Raw genomic sequence first — 12,736 nt, 5'->3', positions numbered from 1 at the left:
TTCGATTTTCCGGAATTTTTGACTCGATTCTCCGGAATTCTATTTCTTTGTGTTCGTTTTAAATTTTTATTTTGAAATTTGATGTACCTTCCGGCATATTTGGAACGTGGGCTAATCAATTGGTAATAATTAATATCTAATTTTTTTTTTGCTTCTCAAGATTTTCTTTAAAAAATTTTCTTCTCAGAAATAATAATTTCTGGCTACTCTACTGCATCATACAAGTACACTAACAAAAGGAACTATTTTATGTTCATCAATCGCCAATTTGAATGATTTTTTTGTGATTCGATTATCCGGAAAATTCTATTATCTGGAGTGATTTTTTTCCTGTATGGGCCTCCTCACTGCGACCAGAATCGTAGATCTATTGTGAGATATGCCCGGGTGTCTGCTGTATCCCGCACTTCTGTTAATAGCAATACCTCTATTGAGAAGTGGCATGCTCATTATTATTGTTCATCAGTGCTTGTGTGTAATGTGCTACTCTTCCTAACACGTTTACTGGTCTACTATACCGATACTCGTTCCTCTTGCCAAATATCACCAATTATAATTCCCTGGAGAAGTTTCGTCGTGCGTCCTTCTGGCCAGTTTTATTGATAAGAGGGACTTATTTTTTGTTAAGAGAAAGTCACGCAAAGGTGTTTGTGGATTTCAGCGTAAAGGAAGGGTAACTGGTGGGGAGCCTGAGAATAAACCCATGCTTAAGTCCTTTTTTTGACATCGGATGGCCTGGTTCTACTAAGATTCGAATCCACGACCATCCGCTTGACAAAGCGGACTCTGTAACCTTGCGGCTACGCAGTTCCCCATCCGGAGTGATTTTTTATTTTTGATATTCCGGATAATCGAGTCCGACCTGTAGTATATTCCTGATTCACTAGATCTATAACTCTGTCGAGCGTGTTGGGGAAAGCAATCATTAAACGACCAATCTGATGAATCGAAATCTGTGTTTTAACGAGGATTGACCATTTTTAGTAGTATAGCTGCTTGCATAATTAACCCTCTAGTGCCCAGTGCTACCTTTAGACACGCTTCAGTTGAACCTTTAAAGAGTTCCAATAAATGCTTGAAAAATGTTAATAAAGATTCAAAGTGATTTTACCGAGGTCCGTCTGAAAAATAACTTGGGCACAAGAGGGTTAAGGTTTGATAATATTCAATGTTTGACCATGCGTTCAAGTGCTGTATGAAAGCAGAAATCGAAAGCTGTTGGGTGTCTCGTATTGCTGAAAGAAATAAAAATTCAGTACGTTATGAGGCATGGAAATAAAATTCAATTTTTAAAATGATTGAACGAGGTATCAATTTAGGTATTTAAGTTATCATCGAAAGGACAATTTTTTTTGTTTAATTCAATATCGGATACGATGCTTGTGCTATCCCTGACAGTGGGAATAAAAATTGGACGGCTCATATATTCCGAATGCCAGCATTCCAGAACACTAGTGTGTTCTCAAAATGAGGTAACTTTTCATTGGAGGAAATGCTGATTGATATATCTACTATTGATGTTGCCCGCTACCGCACAAAGGCAGCTGCACCAGCTGTCCTGCCACTATTACAGTTGATACCCGCTGCCACTGCTGCTGCTGCTAGTCGCTGTCCAAAGCTAATATAACTAGCTGAAGTAGGCTCTTATAAAGGCTAAATATTACATTCCCGATTAACTAGGTCTTTAATTCTATCGACCGTGCTTGGGAAAGTAAGCATTGAGTGACCAATCAGAGGTCGAAGCTTGCGTTTTAACAATATGATAGCTTGAATAAGATCTTCCAGATGGTCTCGAGGTACGATGCTGGCCTAACAAGCCAGTCGTCGTAGGTTCGGGTTCCGGCTCAGGAGAGACTGTTAGTGTCAGTAGGATCGTAGCACTAGCCCCGCAATTGTCCTGTACACTTAACAGTCGGCTGCGAAGACTGTGTATAATAAACAGAAGGTCGAGTTCCGATACGGAATGTAGCACCTAGGCTTTGCTTCTAATAGCTCGCATAATAAGATTACAATTATCTACATTTACGGATGCATAGAAGATATTCCAATCGGTTGCTGCAAGAACGAAGGAAGTCCATTGAAAACTAGTCGACCTATTAGCATTTGAAATTGGACATGTTTTTTACTTTTTCCGTTTCTAATTTTTCATTTCACATCCCTGTGTAGCCGAACTTCCTGAGAAACGTAGGTCTACATCAAAATATAAACCAAGTAAGGTGCCGTTCCTAAACCATGTGGTCATAAAGAGGGGGACGAGGGGGGGAGGGGTTGTCGAAAGACCACGAAAGACCACGCACGTGGGTGTGGGGGTTAATGAAATGACCATGTGGTCTATTTTTCCTGACATAATAAAAAGTGATCAAAATATGACCACGTGGTTTAGGAACAGCCTTGTTGGGGGCTTATATTATTGACGTAGGACTACGTTCTATCGCACTATATCGGGGTACATTAGGGTGTCAATGCAAATCGTTTTTTTTTAATTCCGTTTAACGGTAGAGCTCAAAGTACACGTCTTCTCGAAAAAATCCCCATGGAAAATTTCAGCTCAATCGAACTTCAGGAACAAGTGCCTCAAAGCGGTTAAAGTTTCAACTTTTTGACCGATGAAAAATTGCACAATTATTCATGAAAATATCGATTTCAAAAGTTTTTGGTGCCAAATGTCTTAATATCATTTAGGGACTTCAAAGGCAGGTAGAATTCACTGGTGGAGGACTATAACATTTTCTCTCTCATGGCCTTAGAATTAACTGAATTCTGTACTATTAAAATCTGTAACTACAACACGCAGGCTGCCAATCGCAAGAGAGATGATTACAAATGTAATAAACGTTTTTAATAAAGCGACATCCATAAATTACGTAAGGCAAAAAAACAATTTTTGGACCCCTACCCCCCTTATGTAAAGAAACGTACCATCAGCGCCTGTTCCCATTGAAAATTACGTAACGCAGTAGAAGAATTTGCTTAATAAAAAATGCTCAAGCTTAGAGAGTCTCCCCAGAGAGCTTTTGTTACTTAACGCTGGTCTTACCTTTCCCCCGCCCCCATGTAACAAACCGTAACGCTCAAGGATACCTCCCTTTCCCGTTACATAATTTATGGATGCCGCTTAAGCTTTGTAGTCAAACCCGATGATAATAATGTCGCGACCAGGGATGCCACATATACAGATTTTTCTGTATTTTACAGACTTTTGAACTGAAAAAGCAATAAAGAATCTGTATTTCAGAATTACAGAATATTGCCAAAAATACAAATTTTTTTTTGTTATACCGACGAACTGAAATCAATTTCAAGGGTAGAATTCGATTATACGATTTTCAAAGTTTTGTTAAAAACAACATCAGGATTATGTAGGTATTCGTTCTCGTTTTTGCGGTGTAGCTACACTTTTTTTTTCATTTTCCGGATTATCCCGGACTACCCTTTTTCTGTTCCGGACAGTCCACGAAAGAAACAGAGTGCAGCTTTGAAGAAACCAACACATTCAAACGTATGTGTCAAAATCAAAAAAGAAATGTGTCAAAATCGGTTTGCTTTGATTATCGTTCTTCGCGTGTCAAACATCAGGTTGGATTTTATTTTGTCATAACAATTGCGAAATGGAGGAAATTTTTAAGCTTTTGGAATCATCATCGTCCGAATCCGATGATAAATCATTTTAAATTATTCGTACAATAGCACAAACGCGACAAAAGAACAATGACGAAAATGACCAGAACAAAACAAAGTGACAGCTACCTCTGGTATTACGCACACCATTGCCTGCCGTAAAAACGAATTCGACATAATATAAAATTAACGAAAACTTTAAAAAATAAATTTAACAAAAACCTGTATAAACATAATGTAAAGAAGAATGAATTTGTTTAAATATGTTCTGCAAGTAAAAATTTTTTCGTCCAACATTCTGAGTTTGCTCGATACAGATTTTTTGGTCAGAGATACAGATATACAGATATTTTCAAAGAAAAATACAGATATAAATGTAGCAACCCTGGTCGCGACTAGTGAATTTTGCACTCGAGACAAACGAGCAGACCTATAGCGAATTTCTTTATTCCACCAGCTCACCTCGTTTTGACCTGAAAGTGCACTGTCTGCTGTCAAAACCGTTCTTTATTCGCTCGATTTTGACCCAGTTTTGACCTGCCGTGCTGCCCGAAGCGCACTGTAAAATTTGTCAGCATCAAACCCACCACCGCACGTGCTAAGTTCGTTAACAATTATCTGGCATCTCTTTTTTACTTGCGTCTTAAATGGTGATGACGTTCATTATTCCTCGGCAGTTTTGCCCGCACACAGTGGAATAAAGAAATTCGCTACTAGATGCAGCGGCTGCGACGGTTTGCATGTCGCACACACCCAATGGAATATAGAAAGGTACGGAGATGGTTTGAGTTTCAGGGTAAAAGGACTTCTCTTTTGTTAACAGTGATGACGTAGAACTTCAAAAACATTGTGTCCGAGCCGGCCGTCGACCCACCGTCGGAAGCGGCAGCCTTTCGCATACACATATGCAATTTCAACGTTTCAGAAGAGAAAACCAAGAGAAACATGGTCTTTTTCCATTCATTCCAAAATACACTACGCGGGGGATACGTGCCCATAGAAAGAAACCGCGTAATTTCCGGAATCCGCGTAAAAAAACGTGTAAATTCCGGAATCCGCGTAAAAAAAAACGAGTAAATTGCGGAAGCCGCGTGAAAAAAAGGCGCGTAAATTCCGCATTTCGAGTGAAGAAATTCCAAAATCCGTGTAAGAAAAAAATACCGCGTAAATTCCAGAATCCGCATAAAAAACCGCGTAAATTCCGGAATCTGCGTAAAAAACCGCGTGAATTTCGGAATCCGCTTGAAAATCGTGTATAATCAAATATCATCTTGTAATACTGTAACATATCCGGATATGAAAATAAGATGCTAATAAAGTGCAACAATTATTTCTTAGTTTCTTTCTATGATTTTTTTTTTGAGTTTTTTTGGCACTCCAAGCTCCGATTGTTTTCATCTTGATAAGAATAAACAACACTAACTTTTTACAACATGAGGAAGTTTTATTTTTGAACGTCATTTGTTCCATAATCAAAATTAATCCAATTCGAACGAAAATTTTCCATAGTTTTCATATGAGAATTCACAAGTTTTTCGGATTTTTTTTAAGAACGGAAAAGAATGACTAAATATTTTTGATCTCACTCCATCGCACATTTTGTTTTTGTAATTTTTTCATATATTTTTTTCTGTGAATGTGTAATAGTAAATTAATAAGTTCGAACAATCATCAATATTTAGCTAACATTTTTAGGTTTTCGTAAAAAATGTACTTATGATTTTGTGCAAAAAATACAAAGAAATCGAGATTTGTTTTTTAAGTTGATCTTGAGAAGTTTTCATCGAATTGATTACTAAGCAGTGAAGTAACAATGATAATAACTATTACAGAATTGTTTTACATGAATGCTATCCGTTATATACCCAACAAACAATTTGGTTGAGTTACAGTTTATTAAACTTTAGTTAAGTCGAAACCAGTTTAATAATAGCTTAATAGATTATAAATCAACAAAGTTGTCATTTGGGTAGTTGAACAGTTGAAGGCAAAGCAAAGCCTCACTGCTGCATTCCGTATCGGAACTCAAAGTCGACTCGACTGGACTCGACTAGACCATCTGGAAGACAGTTATTATCTTTAAAAATCTAATGTAACATCCATGGTGATTTCCTTTCCGCCTTCACGAAATGTGAAATTTGGTAATTTTAATTATGGAAAACGTCATCTACGTTCGAATAAGGACATGAAAAATCTAATTTTGCAAAAAATTAGATCCCTTATTCCGGTGGAAAGGGTCAAAGTTGGGAAAATTTTGGTTTCAAACAAGATTTGAAAATATAAATATATATATATATATATATATATATATATATATATATATATATATATATATATATATATATATATATATATATATATATATATATATATATATATATATATATATATATTTATATATGTATGTATATATATATATATATATATATATATATATATATATATATATATATATATATATATATATATATATATATATATATATATATATATATATATATATATATATATATATATATATATATATATATATATATATATATATATATATATATATTGTAGGCAACTTGTGTACTATCCGGCGTATCTGGCATCCCTGGGCGAAGTAATTTATCTCGCTATCAACCCTCTGTTTGGTCATCCTAGTGCCGGATTGGTGCGTGATTCATTCGCACTTTGCTCCGGGTCGCGTTCGCCTGCCTGGTTTACTTTGGCGCCTTAACGCGCAAAGCGCAGAAACAGCCCCCAGCTCTCACCAACTGCTGAGAAAAAAACTACGTCGAGATAGTTATTCCGTTTATGGCGTCAACAGAACTGTGTTGTTGTTGGTTGTTTGACTGAGTAGAGTTTCGTCATTAGTTTGCAATTGTACGGAATACGGAATTGTTTGCAGTTCGCACTTTGCTCGTGTCGTATCAGGCTGGATTCTAATTGGTCGCGTGGTTCAACTTGGATCGTCGATTCGATAGCGTCCGAAGGTCTTCCAGTGCGTTCGTTTATCATTTTGGCGCTTGGATCGTTATCACAGAGGAGGTCGAGGCTAGCAGGTGTTGCGAGTTTGGCGTTTAGTTTGTTGTTGATTAGGTCGCTCGATGCAGTTGTTGGCTAGTGAGTATACGCTGAGCGAGAAAGAGTGTGTGTGTTGAGTTGAGAAGAGAAGCATCAATCAGCAAATGAGATCAATTACGACAAACGGTGTGCACCATAACGCTGCGTGACTGATCTTTGTGCATTCGTTGATTACAGCATACAGATGGTGATTAACAGTTTCATGGCCTTCAATGAATTTAATTGAACGTTTGAAGAACCAGTGGGAACATCGAACAGCATCGTATTAAAGTGATACAAAGGAACAAGCCAAATGCAGATGAACGGTGAAGACAAACCGAAGGTGCACTAGTGGTTGATTTACTGTTGAATTTGTATAGCACAAGTTTCCGAGCATAGCATTCTGTTCTAACAAGCACCAGACCATCACCAAAATTCGACGCCTAAAGAAGTGCTAATCGTTCTGTCCGCTAACTGTACAAAAATTGATAGACAATTGGCACGAAACCTTCCAAATCAATGATTTGTTTTAATGCTTTCATACTAGTCTTATTCTAGGTTTGGCCGTGGTGGGACACTTTGTCATTGGGCTTAATTGGCGCTTAGTTGACCATCCATCTGGTGGACAAAACTGTTATCTCACTTATCTAGTTGAACAATCTAGTTAAATGTACCAATGATCTAACAGACAGCTAGTCAAATGGCCAAGTGTTCCCCGCGTGCAACACTAGCGTAGAATTATTTTCCTTCTACTAATTCTATTTCTTCCCTTCATTTTAGGCCGGTATTATGAAATTTAACAACCGCAACAGTTCACCAGAGAAAGGGACGACACGATTGGCCGGTGTTTCAGTGAAGCAAGAGCCGTTCCCGGAAGCAGAATCGCCCCCGGACCAGAAGCCTTTGTTGCTGCAACAGCAAAAACAGCAAATAAGCCTGAAAAACAAAATTACTCCTCAGCAGCTGCTTCAGCTGCAGCAGCAGCAACAGCGGCAACCGCTGGCTAAGCGACCCCGCATCGAGTCTCTTCCTGCCGAGGAGACTGAGCCAGAGGAACAGGAGGAGGAACCAGAGCTAGACACATCCGCCACCGAATCGGAGACGGAAATGGATCAAACGGCAGACGACGGGATGATCGTGTCCCACCCTTCGCAACGGTTAGACATGTCCGTTTTAAAGGCCAAGGGAACAACAACGACAGTATTGGTCACGGAGGAATCTGACTCGGACGACAGGATAGGGCGGAAAAACGTAAAACGAAAAATGGTCGGCAAGCAGACCAACACAAACACATCCACCAAGGTTAAATTGCAAATGGTGCACGAGTTTCCCACACTGTTCTTGGGACTGAGGCGCAACCGAATATTTCTGGTCAATTCATTGGCGCAGAGTTTCGAACTTAATCAGCGGGACATCATCCTGACGCTGCGAAAAATCAAATTAAACGAACACAACGCTCGGTTAGCGAGTGTTTTTGGACTGACTGATAGTGAGGTGGAAGTGCTGTTCCGTACAAGTGTGCCTAAAATAGCAGACTGTTTGCGAAATTTCATCGTCTGGCCGGACGATATCACGATGAAACTGAACGTTCCGATCAACCTGCGGCAGCACTTCAACAAAATCCATCTCATCCTCAACTATCTGGTGGTTAAGGTGCGACAGAACGCTGTTAAGCATCTTTCCCAGGCGCAAAGCGAAACATCGTACTGCGAGCTAGACCAGTGTCACAAGCTAAAATATCTAATCGCTTCCACACTGGACGGCTGCGTGTGTTTCGTATCACGAGGCTTCGGCATTCGGACGGATGACGAAGCCGTCCTGGCACAATCCGGCTTTCTAACCAAGTTCAAAACCAACACGAATCTGATTGCTGGCAAAAATTTCCATAATTTTGAGGATCGTCTTACCAACGGTCACGACCACGAAAACAACAACGGTGCTGGAACGACAACCGGCATCGGGGATGACTCCGACTTGGAACGGACGTTAACCACCAGCAACGAGGACGATAACTTCGAGGAGATCGTATCGGAAAAGATCAGCAAAAGCCGGACATTTAAACTGAAAAGCTACATCGAGAGTGTGCTGGAAAGTTTTCAGGGACACCTGATCCTTTCGCCAACGGCATGCGTAGACAGTAAAACGTTGGAGCTACTGGAGCTACTAGACGACGTCGTGGTGATTGTCGGAGCGCTCATAAACCTGCAGAAACAGGAAGTAGAGTAAGTATGGTTGCGTACACGCGTACGCATCCGTGTAAGGTAGAGTTTGCGAAATAGGAAAAACCCCCCTTGTTGGTAGGAATCTTATCGATGGATCGCGCTAAGTCGGATTTTGCACGATTGTAGAGCTAAAAATGTTTACTTTTCGCTTGAAATTTAGCATTATTGGTACGTAAGAAAAATATTTTAACTCTGTTGACGATTTCCGTTTTCTTCCTGAAAGCCCCTGGTCCCCAGTGGGGGTCGTGGCCGGTGATGGAGGGGGGTCATGTAAAACATCGGTATCGTGCGGAGCTTATGATAGGTATTCTATTTGACACTCACTCACACACACGTACACAACAAGCAAGCAGAAGCATAAGATAAATATGAAAGTTTGATGCGCTATCTCGTATTGTAGATAATTTTTAATTAATGTGTATGCCAAACTAAACTATTCACAACAATAAAGTTTATCAGTGGAATATACAAAAATCGAGGCAGAAAAACAAAGAAAAACAAAGAAAAACGTCTGAAAAATGAACGGTTTTGGTAATTGTCCCTTTGATTGCAGTACAGGTAACAGCCTCAGAGAACATATATTTGAAGCACGAATCTAAATCGGGTCATCAGGCTACGTATGAGGTTCGTTTTTCTTCTTTACAATCTTAAATCTAAAAATTACTTATAAAATATTACCTGAGATATCGTCTACAACGATTTCGAAATTGCTTCCACATTACGTAGCTGTGATAGCAAATTCATCACTGTTCTTGATATTTGTCAATATTCATTGAGTAATTTCCAATTTACAATAAGAGCACCTTCAAAATTCATCTTCCTGTGCCAAAAAAAATGACTGAACCTATTTGAATCTATTTAATTATTTAAAAGAAAACTCTATATCAAGAGATCAGGTTATAACATGTTTATCAAATGTTTCGTATATTAACCTTCTAAAAATTGGAAAGTTTTTGAAAACATTCTCGGTGATATCGATCCATTCTCTGACGGCTGTAGCCTGTGTTTTGGAGATTTAAACAGAGCAAAAATAAACCAGATCTAGAACAAACATGAAGGTTTCACTTTACCCATCCTCTGCCACCTTTCATCTGGCGATCCACTCTGTTACGACTGTTGAACCAACAATACTTGAACTAACACCGTAAGGTAAAATAAAAGTAGAACACTAGTGAAGTTTGATTTTTCCAAACGAAACTATGCAAAATGTTAGTCTTAATTCAATTAACAATTACTACTATATCCCATATCGCTTTCTCAATAACATTATCAGTTATAATAGATTCTTCTCGTTCGGTTGAAAGGAGAATTCATCAACGTTCTATGCTCCACAGTACCCGTGAAGCTCTAGATTCAACAATGTCGAGCACAGCCGCAAGTTAAAATAAAATAAATGCGTGTTTTGAAGTTAAAGTAAAATCTTCAGTTAACAGGCATATATGATTCGACAGTGCCGTTTAATGCAATTTTGAAGTCGTTCCATTTTCACTCGATGGATAAATACTAATATGAAAAAAATACATATGGATAAGCAACTGCCTCCTGTTGTGACTGCAGCACTGACACGGTAAGCGATAATCGAAGATTACATGTAATAAAATTATTACTAAAACTATTACTAATACGACTACAAAAAATAGTATGTTCTTTAAAGTAATACAAACAAAGAGAAAATAAAAGGCAGATGGTGAGAAAGTTATAGTTCTTATGATTGCAAAAAAACTGGTAACACGGAGTTAAGATATGAAAACTGGCAGTTTTAGAATGTATAATAGAAGAAAAACAAACAAAAAATTGAGTGAAAACCGGACAAAGCCCTGGTAGAAAACACACTTTGTAAATAGCAAATAACATAGGGTAGAGTAAAATGTAATTCATTGACCATTTTTATCAGTACGATAACAAAAAAAAAAAACAATATTACAAGGATGCTTTGACGAAGTTTAGGAATACTGAACAGAAAAACTGAAATAGTGATTAGTGCAACACAACCGAGAAATTGACTACCACGATTGCTGGTAACTGAAGAACATTTGGCACTATGACGCGATTACGAACTTTAAAATTACACTTGAAGGATACCTAAATGAATAAAAATATTTACACGCAAGTAAAGCAAGCCGATGAGTAATTAATACTGAGCGTCCGACTTCGTAGTTTTGAAGTAAGGTTAAGTGTGTGTAACGCTTGACCTCATTCAGTCTGTGAGTGAACAAACGTATTCCCAATCTCTCAATTTTGTCTAGTCCGTAAAAGCAATCTTCGTCAGAATCTGACAAATAATAATATGTCCGTGGATTCCAACACCATTTCAATGGAGCTGATCTACTTCTTTGACGTAGGACTACGTCTCTGTTTTCTATCCTGAGGTACATTCTGTAATTGTAAAAATCAAAGTCTATGTTTATATAGCGTCGCGCAAAGAGAAAATCTATCGTTCCGGCAATACAGTTTTTGTACCGTTTGTTGCCAAGAACTACACAGTATTGTTTTTCACCATTTAAAAGCGAATATCTTTTTCTTTTCAAATTCTTCACAAGGCATACAGTTTTAAAAGATTGCACCGGTGATGCTTTGTTAAATGCCCCTGAACCAGTTTACAGATTTATGCTGGATTACATATATGAAATTTCGAAAAAACTCATATTCTATATCACGCTCAATTACAACACTTTTCATCCACTCCTGACATTATCACTTTGTTTATGTACATTGCTCGATTGGTACCCTTGTTTGACGTTAGATTGGTTTCTTTGGTTTCAACTTTGCGCGACTCTATATTATAAACAGACTCTGGTGAAAATGACACCGGCCTAATTTACGGTCAGATCTTGAACGGTAATAACCGTTGTACACTCATAATGGATTACAATAACGATGGAAAGACAAAGTATTAAACAATTTTATGATACTTTAGTTACAATCGTTATTTTATTGTTAAGCGGTGAAAATAATTGAAAAAGTTCAAGGCCGAATTACCGCAAACAATAAACCAATCACGCCGCGGGGGCCTAGTGTGGTTGGTAACGTCTCCGCCAGCCACGCTCGACGCCTGGGTTCGAATCCCACCGCCGACATAGGTGTCGATGGTTGTGAGGTGGCGTGATCCACTCACAACCAACCCAACTGGTCTAGATTCAATCCTAGCCGACACCGGGAGATTTTCTGAGGGGAAAAATCTCTGGGATCACGCCTTCCATCGCATGAGGAAGTAAAGCCGTTGGCGCCGGTCCGTTAATAAACGGGTCGTGAGTTAGGGTCCTGGGTGTGAAGTCGTGAAGTGTGATTGGCCACAACAGTGGCGGAAATAGACCGACGGAAAATAAGCGAGAATATAAAAAAAAAACCAATCACGCCTTGCACAAACGTCATGAGAAGACTGTAACCATATACTGTGACATACTCTATATCAGTAACCTTCCCGCCCCAACAGGTCTACTAATGTTTGCTTTATTGAGACTGAACTATTTTGGTATCTTGAAAGTAAAGCTTTTACAAACAGTTCGTGACAATATCCTCTCTCAATCAATTGTTAGAATGTAAGTAATCCTGATATCCTGAAGGTAAACATGCTAGTACATGCAACAGTATCGCCACCATCCATTTGGAGCAGTGCACTGGTCACTAATGATCAGTCAGTGCAGCGTAATACGATTTATATTCGAGTACAACCGAGGGAGAACTGCAATGATGTCGACGATGATTAACAGTTTATCTCAAAAGGATAGTTGAAGAAGTTATTTTTCTGTGCATTCTTTTGTCCAAAAAATTCAAATGTTGTTTTTTGTTTAAAATCTCCCCTGTCTAAAGAGTATGAAGACCAAAATAAAGGAAAAATAAGTCAATTA

At 38.5% G+C, this 12,736-nt stretch overlaps 1 protein-coding gene across 13 annotated transcripts in view; it reads left to right on the top strand.

The window, feature by feature from the left end:
* The window catches only part of LOC129731323 (uncharacterized), a 39,088-nt gene extending 28,081 nt beyond the window's left edge, over nt 1-11,007 (top strand). For 7 of the 13 annotated variants that reach the window (XM_055691212.1, XM_055691206.1, XM_055691209.1 and 4 more), the window contains exons 2-3: nt 6,865-7,009; nt 7,447-11,007. In XM_055691212.1, coding sequence (XP_055547187.1) covers nt 6,980-7,009; nt 7,447-8,892 — 1,476 coding nt within the window. In that variant the 5' untranslated portion in view covers nt 6,865-6,979 and the 3' untranslated portion in view covers nt 8,893-11,007. Of the gene's footprint in view, nt 1-6,241; nt 6,727-6,864; nt 7,010-7,446 lie in introns of those variants that run through there. The other 6 variants (XM_055691205.1, XM_055691214.1, XM_055691216.1 and 3 more) reach the window with 3 other exon arrangements.
* Nucleotides 11,008-12,736: the final 1,729 nt, after the last annotated feature.

This window comes from Wyeomyia smithii, chromosome 3 (assembly GCF_029784165.1).
Source record: "Wyeomyia smithii strain HCP4-BCI-WySm-NY-G18 chromosome 3, ASM2978416v1, whole genome shotgun sequence".
NCBI lineage: Eukaryota > Metazoa > Arthropoda > Insecta > Diptera > Culicidae > Wyeomyia > Wyeomyia smithii.
The sequence above is the reverse complement of the archived record's forward strand: the minus strand, read 5'-3'. Positions and strand labels throughout refer to the sequence as shown.